General features: G+C 44.1%; 1 protein-coding gene across 1 annotated transcript in view; it reads left to right on the top strand.

Annotated features, from left to right (window-relative positions):
• Positions 1-13,891, top strand: part of SEC23A (SEC23 homolog A, COPII coat complex component) — a 754,311-nt gene extending 740,420 nt beyond the window's left edge. The window contains exon 20 of the mRNA XM_069208610.1: positions 13,514-13,891. Within this exon, the coding sequence (XP_069064711.1) occupies positions 13,514-13,603 (90 nt within the window). The 3' untranslated portion in view covers positions 13,604-13,891. The remainder of the gene's footprint in view (positions 1-13,513) is intronic.
• The last annotated feature ends 1,902 nt before the right edge of the window (positions 13,892-15,793 follow it).

Here is a 15,793-nt window from a genome sequence, read left to right as displayed (position 1 = left end):
AGAGCAGAGCCACATATGATTGCCACCTCTGCTCGCTGACGTCAGTTTCTTGCCTGTTTCCTTTCCGTGCTCTCAAACAGGTAGCATAATAATTGTTGGTAACAGTTTGCTAAATACAAATTTGGGACCATTTTTCGATGTTAAAAAGATGTCACTCTACAGAATGGGCAGGTAGGATGGCAGTAAAGAATCTGCAGTTATATAGAGTATCCACCATAAAGAATGTTACCAAAGGTAATTACTTGTTCTTTGGATGGCTACTTCTTACCGCAGATTACTCCAGTATTGGAACTTTCATAGATTCACGTGCTTGAATCATTCCCCGTCGACGAGATGGGAGCCCCCGGTATATTTAATTAAGTAGCATTAACATAGGTTTAAACCTAAAGGCCCTTAGGCCTCACAGTTTAGTACTCTATCAGAGTAATTTTAAGAAAAAGGACGAAACTTCAGAGTCCACCAACCAGATGACACCACCCTCTAGAACCTTCCTGAGAGAAGCTCTAGCACCTCAGATTTTCTGCCACACGTCGTACTAGGGAGTCTCCTCAGAACTCTGCTGTTCTTCACATCTTTTGGCACAACTTCAAGGTTACAGTCTTCAAAACATATTCATGACTGATTGCTGATAAAGCCTACAACATGTCTGACGAGGAAAAGAAGGGTTTGTTCAGATCCTGCAAGACCTGTGGGGAAAAAGAGATTACACTCTGAATACCCTCATTAGGACTGCATATACTGCCTTTACCCAGACCACTCTGCCAAGGACTGCAAGGTATGTCGCACCTTCTCTTCCTGAAAGATAGAGAGAGCAGATTATTAATATGGCTGCAGAAACTAAAATCTAGAGACAACCCAGTCTCTGATTCAGACAGCAATAATTCTTACAAATCTTCCAGAAAGTAATCTAAGAGACCTATATCTCATTCAAGATCTTCCTCAGTGCAGCCAAGAAAGGCCTACAAAAAGACCACTGAAGGGTCTTACAAAGGCCGCAGCCCTTCTTCATCACCTCACAAATTCTCCACAAAAGGGGAAAGAGGATATGTCAGCAGTTCTGAAAGGCCTAGAAAATCATCATCTGTGCCTCCATCTAAGTCTGCTGAACCATTTAAAAGGCCTTCCTCTGCTCCTACAGTTGACAGGCCATTGGCCAAAACTATACCGCTGACGACATCCTCATGGACGACGGAAGCGGTGATGCCATTCCACCATCAACAACGGTTTCTAGATTAATACCGTAGACGGCGCTCCGATGACAACATCGTCGACAAGTCTTCCACTGTCAACGAGGACAAAGTCGACGACGTCATCGTCGATGAAGACCTACATGTCCTCATCGTCTATGACAGTAACCACGGTCTCCTCATTGGCGTCTTCATCGTCCACGGTAGCTACCACCTCAAAGCCGTTGACGGTTAAGATTTCCATGCGGACAACATCGACGACTTCTCAGACTACACTGTCGACGAAGGCGTCTATGACTCCGTCGTCGATCTTGGCGACGACCCAGTCAATGAGGGCAAAAATCTGCAGAAGTCAGGAAACAGCAAGAATTACTCCAGAGCATACTTCTCCTAATTCCAGTACATCTTTTGGAGGGCGATGACGACTCGGATGAGGAGGGTCCATTTGGGACAGCACACAGCCCCTCACAGTTGAACATAAATTATCAGGATGACGATGAGGAGTACGACGCAACTTATGATCCACAGTATTGCGGAAGTGATCAACAATATCAGGAGGATTTGTATATGCCAGGCTCATTATTATCTGACCTCAGAGCGATGCTAACCGACTACAGTAGGCACTTTCCTGCTACAGAACATGTGCAACCTCAATCTCCTTCATCGCCTGTTTCAAGAGTAGCCACCCCATGTCAGAAATGACCCTACCACATGAGATTGACATATCGGAGGGCGAACAAGAGGAAGGTGAGCTCCTCGACAACCAGTCGGAGTGGGATGAGTATATTATTCCAGCTCCTCCTTCTCCTTCACATCCAAAAGTAGATTCATCTCTAGATGACATCAGAGAATTTCATAATCTTATGGAATGAGCAGTGCGATCCAAGCTAATTGACAGTTTTTTATGATTTTAAAGAACCATTTCAGAAGTCAGTACGCTCCATGCCACTGGTCAGTTACATATGGGAGAAGGTTTGGAAGGTTATGCGAAACCCTGCTACAGTCACAGCAGTACTTCATCGCTTGGATAAGAAGTACAAAGCACCGGAAGATGCCCCAGCATGCTTGGCTGGTCACCCCCATCCAGATTCGGTAGTAACACAAGCAGCCCAGAGAAGATCCAAAAATCCCTCTGCTCCAATTTCCGCACCTCTGGACAAAGAGGCCAGACGATTAGTCTCACTACAAGAGCGGCTAACTCCCTGGCAGTGTTAGCCAAATATGATAGGCAATTATGGGCTGACATTGCCCCATATCTTGATCAGTTGCCGGGGAACATTAAATCGGAGGCTAGAAAGACATTGCATGAGGGAGAACGCACATCGGCGGAGATAATAGTTTGTGCAATGGACATAGCCACTACTGCGTTTCGTCAGCTTGCAGGTGCGGCTGTCCTTCGAAGACGAGGTTGGCTGAAGGCCACATCATTCCATTCGGAAGTGCAGAATAAGATACTAGAGCTTCCTTTTGATGGTCAGGCGCTGTTTGGCAAGCATATTAATGAGGCATTGCAGTTGCTTAAATCCAACACTGACACAGCAAAATCTTTGGATACATTCCAGTTTCGGAAGCCTTCCTTTTGAGCCATGGGAGGGTGTGGAATGCCTTCATATAGAGGAGGCTATCAGCAATGTTTCCTCCTCTCAGCAATTTCTTCAACATTGCACCCAAAGACAGCCGCCACAAGCGGTGTACAGTAGGTCTGCCATCGGGGGACAGTCAGCTCGTCCAACTAAAGACTTGGCTCGCAGAGCATGATGTGTACAGGGCTCTGGCCACCCTCAACCATATGTCCACAATTCTAGGCGGAAAAATACCTTTGTTTCTCCAGCAATGGCAAACCATTACATCGGACAAGTGTGTCTTACAGCTGATAAAGTGTGGACACACACTAGAGTTTGTCCAACTGGCTCCTCCCAATCCTCCTCACAGAACGTCCCCGAAGTATCCAGAACAACTCAAGAGAGAGATCAACAAGATGCTCCTCAAGGGCGCAATAGAAAGGGTGCCTCCCTTTCAGCGAGGAAAAGGTTTTTAATCCAGATTCTTCCTCATTCGCAAAAAGTGGAAAGACTGGAGACCGATCCTCGATCTCAGAAAATGAAACACCTAAGTGAGAAAACAGTTGTTCCGCATGATCACCCTGCAGGAGTCCTTTTTCGGTTGAACCAGGAGAGACTTTGCCTATCCTAGACCTAAAGGATGCGTATTTCCACATCCCACTTTACCCAGTTCACAGACAGTACCTGAGATTCACGGTAGCCGGAAGCCCTTTTCAATTTCGAGTCCTTCCCTTTGGTCTAAAATCAACTCCCAGAATAGTCATGAAGTGCCTAGCTCCTATTGCAGCCTTTCTTAGGAGAAGAAAACATCAAGTATTCTCATATTTAGACGACTGGCTGATAAAAGCAGACACCTATTCGGCAGCACGCAGGTCAACAAGAAAGTGAATTGCCTTACTCAACAGCTTAGGCCTGACTATCAACTAGGAGAAATCCAAACATCAAGCATCGTGCACGATCACTTTCCTAGGGGCAAACCTGGACACTCAATCCACCATGGCCTGCCCCTCTGTAGAAAGACAACAGAAACTGCTATCTCTGGCAAAGTCAATACAAAGAAAAGAATACATTTCAGTACACCATTACAAGTCCTTATTGGGGATGTCTTTATGCATACCTCTAGTTCCTCTCTACAGACTCAAAATGTGCCCCCTGCAAGAGCAGATCAATCTGCAATGGCTCCAGGTTTCAGGAAGCTTAGAAGATCAGATACAAAATTACTCCAGCAATCACCAGGGCTCTGGTGTGGTGGTCTGAGGAACATCATCTTTCTACCGGTCTATCTTTTCTTGATCGCCAAGCCCGGTGGACAATCACCACAGATACCTCTCTGGAGGGTTGGAGAGCGGTTTTGTAATACCTACAAATAAGTGGCAAATGGCCACTGGAGTTGCAAACAATGCACATTAATCTGCTAGATCTGAAAGCAGTCCACCTAGATTTACAGGCTTTCCTCCCAAAGATTGCTGATTCAGAAGTGGTAAAAAGAACAGGCAACACCACTACAATGCATTACCTCAACCTACAGGGAGGCACAAGATCTCTTCCTCTCTCCAGGGAAGCTCAGGAGATTTGGAAAGGGCAGTACAGCATGGCATTCTCCTCACAGCAGTTCACCTTCCAGGCTTCCAGAACAGAATAGCAGACTCGCTCAGTGGGCAAAAATCAGTATGTCACGAATCGGAACTAGACCAGTCCACGTTCAACCACATTTTTTCTCAGTGGGGATCACCCAACCTCTACCTTAGCCAGTCAAACACCAAATGGCAATGCTAAGCAAGTTGGCATCACCAGAGGGAATCATGCGGTAATGCATTTTCAATAGCATGGTCAGGAATCTTTGCATACGCTTTTTCCACCGATTCCCTTGATCCCAAGAGTCCTAACGAAGATGAAGAGAGAACCATGCATGCTAATATTACTAGCCCCGTACTGGCCTCGTCAACATTGCTTTACTGAGCTTCTTCTCCTGCCAGTGAAGTCTTGCATCTCACTGAGAATATCTCTGCATCTGCTAACAATGAAAAACAAACAAATCTTACATCCGAATCCCCAATCAATGTAGTTATTAGCATGGCTCCTGAGCACCTTGAGTTTGCACACCTAAACATTCCGCAGGAGTGCAGAGATATACTGTCCAAAGCCAGAGCAATTAGCACCAATAAGACTTACTCATGTAAGTGGAAAAGATTTTATTTGTGGTGTCATCAGCAACAAAGTGATCCTCTTTCTTCATCACCGGAACAGATATTGCCTCGTTTGCTACATTTAGCGCACTCAGGGCTTGCACATTCCTCCATAAAGGTTCTCCTGGCTGCGGTTCCGCCTTATAGACGGTCAGACTCTTCACCTTCGTTATGGTCCTCTAGGTGGATTAAGCAATTTCTAAAAGGGCTTTTCAGAGTTTTTCCACCATTCAGACCTTCTCCTCCCTCCTGGAATTTAAATATTGTTCTCGCGCAACTCATGAAGCAGCCATTTAAGTCAATCCATAGAGCTTCTATGAAATTCCTTTCCTGGAAAGTTGCCCTCCTTATCACAAGGCGTGTCAGTGAGATACAAGCACTTTCCATACAGGATCCATTTTTACAGATTAAATAAAAAAGAATAATCTTGGGCCAAATCCACGTTTCTTTCCAAAGGTCCCCTCGGATTTTCATTTGAATGAGCCCTTAGTTTTCAGGGCATTCTTTCCAAATCCTACACTCCAGCGGAGAAGGCATTACACTCTTTAGATATTTAAAGATGTATTAAATTCTATCTGAACAGGACTAAAGCATTTAGCAAAACCAACCAACTATTTGTGGCTTTCAGCACTCCCAGACAGGGTCAGCCGCTCTCTAAGCAGAACATTGCTAGATGGATCTCATCAACAATTCAATTTTGCCATCAGGCGGCGGGTAAGCCACTGCAAACCTCGGTCTGTGCACATTCAACGCAAGCAGTTTCCTCTTCAGCAGTGCTGTTTCCAGGTGTACCGCTTCAAGACATTTGTAGGGCAGCAACTTGGAAGAGCTGACATACTTTTACAAGACAATACTGCTTGGAGGCATTATCTCATGGAGAGGTAGCGGTGGGCGAAGCAGTCCTCAGGAATCTTTTCCAGTAAAGGTGAGCTATATCTTTCAACCCACCATCCTAATTTCAGGTATGCACATTGCCTATAAAAAAAAGTTTGAAATACATGCTAAATTCTCATTATAGTTGTGCCCATGTTTAGAATTTTTGATTATGTATATGTGTATTTAAACATGCAATTATTGTATATATTGAACAAGATAGATGCGTAATACAATGTGCATCAATACTGCTTACTACTCTGATTCAAGCATGTGAATCTATAAAAGTTCCAATACTGGAGTAAGAAAATTCGTTATTAACCTGTAACTTTAGTTCTCCAGTATTGGAATCTTTCATTGATTCACATGGGACCGCCTACCTCACCGAAGAAGCTCACCTTCCCCTCTCTTTTCTCTTTTATATCCTAAACCCACTTGTGCTTAGGAAATCTGAGGTGCTGGAGCTTATCTCTGGAAGGTGTTTAAGGGTTGTGTCGCTTGATTAGTGGACCCTGAAGTTTGGTCCTTTTTTTCTTAAAATGACTCTGATAGAGTGCTAAACTGAGAGACCTAAGGGCCTTTAGGTTTAAACCTATGTTAATACTACTTAATTAAATATACCGGGGGCTCCCATGTCGACGAAGGGGAATGATTCAAGCATGTGAATCTATGAAATATTCCAATACTGGAGAACTAAAGTTACAGGTAAGTAACTCATTTTCATATATTTGGACTTGGAAGCATAAAAATGTTTTTGTAGTTTCACATGGCGGTCCGGAGCAGGGATAGTTGGAAGCTGAGGGAGATTGTCTCTATTTGTTTCTTATCCATCTGAAGACTTTTCTTTCCTCATATGTTTTTGGCAAACCAGAGGAGTGAGGGTCTTTCTGTGTTTGTGGATCATTGAACAGATTAATCATAAAATGTAATCAACTGCAGAGAGATTGACTTGTTGTTTAGGGCACAGGGAAATAAGGGGTTTCACTGCACTACTATTATTACTGTTCAAGTTCAGAAATCATACAATCTCTTTTTTTATATGACTTAATGTTTTACAACGAGTGAAATGGAGCGTGAAAGGAATAAATAGGCGTTCAGATCAGTCTTATGTTGAAGGGGGGCCATCTAGTGAATTAATGATGTCATAGTATGTCTCAAAACCCAAATAGACATCATCAGTCAAAGAACCATTCTGCAAGCTTATTGTTGATGATTCTTAGAGATGCAGAGCAGGTTAAAAGGAACTGTTTTCTTCTGTTTATTGGATGGCCCCTTTGAGGCGTAAAACCTCTAGTGAGGTACAAATGAACAGCGCTTTGGTTGGCCTAGGAAATGATTGAAGTGACTGCATTGCAGCTATAGTTCACACTATGTAACACTGTATAGTGTGTCGTGAAAATCATAATTATGTGTAGGGAGACCAGACACTTAAAAGTGAACTGTTGAAGTCTATTAGCTATACTTGGTATGTGAAAAACACAGCTTGAATTATGGCAAGTATCATTCAGCCCCGATCTCAGATAAGTAGTTATCTTACATCCTTCTTACATGGGGGTAAGTACCAGAACGACAACCACTTTGTTCAGAATTTTGGAATTTTGTAGCTACAATAAAAAGGGAATCATCCCCAGGGCAAAAATTGAAAGATCTAAATATTTCTCAAAGGGCACAACGATGTATTCATCTGTTCATTATTTTGATCAATGCTGTTTCTTAATATAGGTAACAAAACATTGTAACTGAAGCCTTGCAGTCAAAGCTGCAGACCTAGATGACAGCAATTTTTCATTACAATGAAAGAATGCATTGTTTGTTAGTTGATGAAAACAGGTCTCTCTTTATTCCAAATCTCTATTACCAAGTTGTCATGGAGGCAGAAGCTGCATTCTTAGTTTGCAATCTTCAGAAAGCAAGGCAGACATGCTGTTCAGTTTCCAAATGTCCAAAGTACCTCTGTTCCATAACCTGGAGACTATAATTGAAAAGGAACATTTACATTTAAACCCTGGGTATGCAGGCACACGTTCAGTAGCAGCTCGTATTGTTTATTGAGGAGAGGGTAGGGGTGGCACGCGCAGAGGTGGTGGCAGGGGGCTGCAGCAAGTGAGAGCGGGTCAAAAAATTAATTAAAATAAAATAAAAACTTACCCACTCCCCATCGCACTGCACCTCTCCTCCATCTCCTCAGGGTGCAGGCAGGCACAGGCTCCCATCCTGCCCTGCGGCCAATTCTGATGCCGTCCAGAACAGCGTCCGGATTGGTTGAAAGCACCGTGGCTGGGCACTACCAGGCAGATTGGGAGCCTCTGCAGGCTCTGTCCAGGTTAGCAACTGGGTTGCTGGGCTGGAGATAGCCTACACTGCATGTGTTTTTGGCCGGCCAAACACATGCGCTCTGAGGAGAGTGCACAGTGCACTTCCCTCGGGTGCTCATCACCCTCGTGGCCCCCGCCCCTTCCACCGCAAAGGGATAATAAACTAGGTTATTATCCCTTTGTGGTGAAAGGTTTGTAGCTTCTGCGGCTGGCGGGGGGCGACGTTCCTCCGCCCTAATGGAGGAGCCGCCCCTGCACACAAATGCAAGGTAGGTGCTGCAGTAGGAGTAGTTCTACAACCACGAATGGGACGTGCTCTTCCTGCATGGTTGCTGCTTTGGACGTTTTTTTTTTTTTTTTAAATGAAGCTTCTACAGGAAGATATATTCATTAAATGGAAAAGTGACTGTTTGTTTCCTTAATAAAAAGCATCTGCAGTGCAGAAAATTGCCTAATTTGGACTGAGTAAACAGTAGACATTTAAGATCTGGGGAGATACCTAAAGGTGTAGTGGAAATGGAAAACTTACTTCAGGAAGCACCTTTCTGATGGTTACTCTCCCACTCAAAGATGGTTTTATGATAGATGGGTCTATTTTCATATTTCTCACCTTTGAATATCCCAGGTACCAATCTTAATCCGTAAACTCGTCAAAAACTCTACCATGCCGGAAAAGGGTGCCTGATCCACCATAGCACTGAAGCTTTAAAGCACTTCCATCAGCGTGATGATGTTAGTTTACATTTTTATGTACCATCAACACTTTCTGGAGCTCTCCTTATCTCTTCAGAAATGTTGACATTATTGCCAATTGCTCTTCAAAATCTCAATTAAGTGCAGTTTTCCTTTGAAATGTTGCCTCCTAATCGGTCAGGGTTCAAACCTTGTTGGGATTGTGACTGACAATGGTCCATGAAGAACCCTCATGGCAACTGCCTCTGGTCTCTAATCAGCGATTGGGCGTTGTGTCAAAAGATGCAACCGAAAGCACTGAAAGAACAGGAGGCCAAGATGTTCATGGTCACGGCGGAAGAAGACCGTCACTAAAGCTGCAAGTCCCGACAAGTTCAAGGACACCAAAGTCACCACCTTTATCAAAATCCTATTATCAGATGCATAAGAAGAGGCACAAATCTTGCTGCTGCAGTAAGTAGCCGTGAGCTTAGACATCACCTCATCTGGCATCTAATCGAGAACCATTGGAAGGAAAAGCAGACGATCCAGTGCCTGCGGCTATATATGATGCTCTTTCCAAGGCCCCAGCCATATCAACCATACCCTGAGTTACCAAAACTCTGGGACGGATACATCTGCATTTATTAATATGATGGTCAGCATTTTCAGCATGTTCATGATACCATACTACTCATCAGAGCTTCACTCAGTTCCTGCTGAACAATTTGGCAAGAAATGTTTTCAGCAGAGTGCATGGCTCTCAAATCTATTAGTGCCTTCTGCCTTCTTGTTAGATACGTGCAAGCACTGTCAGATTCTGCGCTGGCAGTCATCCCCACTCTTTCAGATGACCTGCGAACACACTTCACAGAGCTGATTGAAGATGGTCAGGCTGCCACAAAGCAGTTGATACAATCTGGCCTGGACACCGGGTTCAGTGACAAGAACCATGGGGATATCCATCTCCCTATGTCATGGTGCCTGGGTATGAAATTCAGGTTTTTCACCAGGCATACAGATAAGGCTAATGGACCTCCCATTCATCAGATCTCGGCTCTTCTATGCTAAAACAGAATCTGTACAGAGATTCAAAGACAGTAAAGCCACCTTGGTCTCCAGATGCAACCCAAGGACTACCCTCAGTTTAGGACGTTTTATGGCTTTACAGTGGCTTTTCATTCAAACAGCAATAGGGCTTTTCATTCAAACAGCAATAGTTTTGCCTTACCCTAACATGAATAGCACATTGGAGGATGATGATCCTCTTTTCCACAAGCTTGGAGGGCTATAACTTCAGACCCTAGGGTTTCGCAAGTTGTGTAGAGGAAGTATGTCCTACTGTACTGACAAACACCCTTTTTTTTTCTTACAACAACCCCCACCCGTGTATGCTCCCGTCAGACCATCTGCGATTCCTCTAGCAAGGAAAAGTTGAAAATGATGTTCCTACCTCAGGTTCTATGGGCACTGGAAACAGAAGACTGGATGGTGTCTGTCGACCTTGAAGATGCCTATTACCAGATCCCTATCCTGCAGTCACACAGAGAGATTCTGCACTTCACGGTTGGGTCTAACCACCAGTTTGCAGTACTTTAGTTTGGCCTCACATCCTCTCCTTGAGTCTTCACAAAGGTGATGGCAGCGGTTGCAGCCCATCTCAGGCAAACAGGAATCCCATTATTCCCTTACCTGGACCAGCTCTCCAGAGACGGTTTTTCATCACTTTCATGTTGCAACCACGTTGTTGTTCGACCTGGGCTTTTCCCTCAACAAACCCAAATCTTATCTAGTGCCCTCGCAGCACATCCTGTTCATAGGGGGCAGTGCTGGACACCACATAGAGTCTTCCCTCCTCATGGCTTCAAGGTAATCAGGCTATGATTCTGATGTTTCAGTGGAGTGATCATTCCAACCCTGATGGTCTTACACCTGCTCAGTCTCCTAGTCTCCTGCATTCTGTTGGTCATTAATGCGTGCTAGCACACGGGAGTCCTCCAGTGGTGTCTCCACAGACAGTGGTTCCAACACAACAGAGATGTCCAAAGCTGTAACAAAATCTACAGCGCTACTGCAGTAGATCTACCTTAGTGGAGTGTGGACTGCCACCTTATATACAGAAAGCTATTTCACCCTCTCCTTCCGGTGACAAGTGATCACAGATGCTCCACCCTAGGCTGGGGAATCCCATCTGAGGAATCAGCGACCAGAGGCCTCTGGTCTCCAAAAGAAACAGTTTACATATCAATCTGTTGGAATTATGGACAATACGTCTGCCACTCAAAGCCTTCCACTCTTCCATTCACGGTCAGTTGGTTCAGATCTAGATTAACAACACAACCAGAATTTGGTACATCAACAAACAAGAGGGGTTGGGTTTCATCTTCTCTGCCAAAAATCCATGCATTTCTGTCCCTGGGCTCAGGACTGTAAAATTTGCTTAGTTGCAAATCACCTACCCAGAGTGCTCCACATGCGGGCAGACAGTCTCAGCCAGCGTCACCTTTCTATCCACGAGTGGCGACTTCTTCTGTAGGTCGTCCATAACATTTTCCAGTTGTGAAGAAATTCTCCGATAGACATATTTCCCCTCAAGGGAAAGCTAACTGCATGAACTTTTGTGCCCTCCAGTGTCCGATGCTGGGGACATTGGGGAAAGCATTTTGCTTGAGGTGGAACTTTCCGCTTTACTACGTGCTATCTCCCATACCTTTGATTACTCTAATTTTGAAGAGGATTCATCTTGACTGTGCCTAAACAATCCTAGTTGTCCAGTGGACTGGCCATGAAAGAGTGTGGTTTATAGACCTCATTCGGATTTCCCTGTGCCCTCTGTTCCATGACCCTCACAGAGTAGACATTCAGTCATAGGTTCTACACCTCAGCCTCCAGGGCCTACTTTTGTATGCCTGGAGATGTTCATAGAAACAATCCACAAAATCAGGCAGATTGGACACATTTTTCACATGGTGATCTGATAACTCAAAAGATCCTCTTCAAGCCTGTTTATCTGACATTCTACAATTTGCCCTCTCGCTGGACCGACAGGGCTGTGCTGTGGGCACTGTTGAATATTAATTATCAGCTTTTCTAGGTTTGCCAGCTGTCCTTTTTATAGTTATCTTTTGTCGTCAGGTTTTAATAGGGCTCACAAACAAATTTCCGGCTACTCCACTTATTATGCACCTGAGGGACCGCAACCTTGATTTTATATTCCTTATTTGTTCCTCATTTGATCCGCTGTGTAGCTGTCCTTTAAAGGTTACTACTTTTAAGACAGTTGTTCTCATTACTATTACATCAGCCAGACTTTTTAGTGAGTTACAAGCCTTATCTGTGAATCTCCATTTACTACTTCTTCTTAAACAAGCTGACGTTGAGAACCAGGGTTGACTTGCTTCCAAGAGTGGTTACCCACTTCCACCTAGCCCAGTCCATTACCCATCCAGCTTTCTATCCTCCTCTGCATCCCACAAAGGAGGATGAAAGACTTGAATTCTGGTAGGATGACCACTGTTCTTGGGATCTATTCGAAGGGCACAGCAGAGCATTAAAAGATATTGTCAAAGTGGATATTTCTGTGCATCAAGATCTGCTACACCATGGCACACAAGATGCCACCAGAAGGTATGTATGCTCATTCCACCAGAGCATAGGCTTCACTTCTGCCCTGGTGAAAGGTGTGTCAGTTTTAGACTTTTGCAAAGTGATAACCTGGGCGTCCTTCTGAGCCTTTGCAAAGCATTATTATTTGGACTCTGAAGTGAGGAGGGAAGGTCAGTTCGCCCACTCAGTGCTTCAGAATTTATTGGTATAACTAATAGTGTACCTGCCTCCTGGTGGGAGGACTGCTTCGTGAATCTGTTCAAAAGTTGAGGAATCTGCCATTAGAAGTATGCATCAGAAGACAAAGGGCCTCATTACGACCCTGGCGGCTGGCGGTACATTGGCGGTTACACAGCCAACAGGCTGGCGGTGTACTGCCAGTGTATTATGATGTGGCGCATTAGCCATGGCTATACCGCCGGCCCCTCCACTATACCGCCAGGCGGTCATAATCCGCAACCTCGACCCTGTCCATGGCGGTAAACACCGCCATGGAAAGGCTGGCGGTAAGGGGAACTCGGGCCCCCAGACACAGCCCCATCGCACATTTCACTGCCCGAATTTCGGGCATTGAAATGTGCGACGGGTGCTGCTGCACCCGCTGCACATCAACATTGGCGCCAGCTCTATTATGAGCCGACTGCAATGTTAATGGGACTTTTCCGCTGGCCCAGCAGAAAAGTCACAATAGGGAGCCACAAATACCCCCAGCACTGGCAGTATAGTGGCACCTGCAGCTTCGGCGGTCTTTCTGTAAGACCGCCGAAGTTGTACTGAGGGCCAGAGTTGCTTACCTTCAGTAATGCTCTTTTTGGTGGTCTCCAGCACGTCTCCATGGTTTGGCGCATTTTGCCGGGACAGCACTCTATCTCCTTATTAGAACTGTTGTCCTGACAGACAAGTGTTATTGAAACAAATGAGGTTTACTGATGTGTGGATTATGACTGGTACGAGAATTAGCTCAGCCTCTGACTATGACTCCCCCAGGTAGGTAACAGCTAGCATTTTGGTATTGTGTAGTTTTGTGATTTACAACTGAGAATATTAAAATTATCTAGTTTTAGTGTAATTATGCCATAGTAATATTTGTTTTTCTCTTTTCCATATTCCAGGAGTCTGGAGCACCAATTCTCACTGATGATGTCAGTCTACAAGTATTCATGGATCATTTGAAAAAGCTTGCTGTCTCTAGTGCTGCTTAAAATCATCTATAATGCTGCCTGAAATGGTGTGAATAATGACCACCATTGGTTAAAAGCAAATGCAATATTTGTAAATTTATCTTTCTTTGGTTCAACTAGAGAAAGCATACCGTGATGTGAAATGCACATGCTGCCTAAGTACTTTTATGCACTACCTAATTTTTACAAGAAAGCCTTCAGAAACTTTAAAAATCCAAAGCTATCTTTATACACACTACAGTTTACATGCCATTTTTGAATAAATGTATATCTAATGTGAATCAATAAAATAAACCTTTTTAAATTGCATTGTAATTTGATTATTTTTGCCAGTGTTATATATCTAATTTCAATGCTGGGAAATGCACAAAAAGCACACTGGTTGCAATAAAACAATACTTTTCATTCACTTCACATATTTTAGTAGCCAAACACTTGCAACTTGTAATATAGACAACACAAACATGATAAATATAGGAAGTCGGAAATATTAGTTCAGAGATATTGTTGTAATCCATGAGTTAGCGCCATAAATAAAGAAGGAGCAAAGCGCAGCTCAGTAAAATTCACCAGTTTATTCCTGAAACTCCTCACACATCGTCTCACCAACTCCAGAACGAAAATAGCACCTTACCAAAATTCTAAGGCAAGCTTCAGGGCATTCCAATGCCCAACATTCTTAGGAGCTCCTCGGAATGTACCACTAATACAAGTATGAGACCATATAATGCACATAAGATATACATATGCTGATTAAGTGGCTAAAACATTTTGATATCCAATAAGAATAACTATGCTACAGGTTACAATAATCTATATGTATATATACATAAATTACAGTAAGTTATAACATATCTCCTTTCCTTAATATTAAAAAACAAAGTCTTTGTGCCTTGTTGGACACTTTGTGATCCTGGTGAGTCTGTTCTGGGTGTGGCGTTCCAGCAAATCTTCTGTTTTCCCGTCAGATTCTTGTCTTGGCCTACCAGTTGGTTCCTCGCTGCAGGAAATTCTGTCCATACTCCATACCCTGCCATCTTCCAGTGTTACAACATTCTTTTGCACCTTAATGATTCTCTTTGGTTGGGAAAACCTGCTGCCATCTCTTCTGGTGGGTTCGGGAAGCTTAACTTTAACCCATTGCCCAACCCTCTATAGTCTCTTCTTGGTGCCAAAACGATAGTCATACCACCTTCTGTATTTCCCTTGGTGTTGCCTGATATTGGCTGCAGACTCCTCACGCTGAACGGCATGTGGTTTCCCTCCCTTCAGCCAGTTAGGATTAAGCTTGGTACCCGGGTGCCTTCCTTTAAGTGAGAGGAATGGGGAATTTCCCGTAACTAAGTTCGGCGTGGTATGATACGACCACAACATCTGTTTAAGAGCTATTTCACCTGATACCTGCCATGCTGATGCCATTTGCAAACACTCCTTAATCATCCGGTTGGCTCTCTCAACTAGACCATTCGCACAGGGGTTGTATAATGCCGTTCTAAAATGGTGTACACTACACTTCATCAAAAACTCTCTCATGGCTTCTGAGGTGGATTGCACACCATTGTCGGTCACTAAGGTGCTGGGAATGCCTTCGCTCATGAATGCCTCCGTTAGGAAGTCTATTGCACCTGATTCACTATTTTGAACATCATCCAGTGTGAGTGGTAGTCCGTCCACCAACACAAATATGAATCTGCCTTTGACACCTGTTTGAGATATGGGTCCTAAAATTCCCAATCCCAACTTGTCCCACGGTTTAAGTGGGACAGAAATAGGGGACAATGGAGCCTTTCTTGTAACGTAAGTCTTGTCGCTCAGAGCACAAATGACGCAATCCCTCACTGCGTCTTCCACTAACCTATCCATGGTGGGAAACCAATATGATGCTCAGAGTCTACTCTTGTTAAGGTTCCTTCCTAGATGCCCTTCGTGAGCTAGACCCACTAGTTTGTTCCACAATTCATATGGAGGTATGATTCTCTCACCCCTCTTCACCATATCCTCAGATATGTGGAGTTCTGACCTCACTTCCCAATACCCTCTGAGTTCCTCTTCCAGGTACCTATATCTCGCTGGCCAGCCTTTGACTATTTTTTCCCTAAGCAATCTTAATACTTGGTCATTTGTGTTTTTTTCTACCCATTCATCTCTGGTAAGGCCAGCCAGATCTACGTGTAGTACAGGTTTAAGAGTGTCACCCTCTTCCTCCTTTTC

Source organism: Pleurodeles waltl, chromosome 9 (assembly GCF_031143425.1).
Source record: "Pleurodeles waltl isolate 20211129_DDA chromosome 9, aPleWal1.hap1.20221129, whole genome shotgun sequence".
In the NCBI taxonomy this organism is placed as follows: domain Eukaryota; kingdom Metazoa; phylum Chordata; class Amphibia; order Caudata; family Salamandridae; genus Pleurodeles; species Pleurodeles waltl.
The sequence above is the reverse complement of the archived record's forward strand: the minus strand, read 5'-3'. Positions and strand labels throughout refer to the sequence as shown.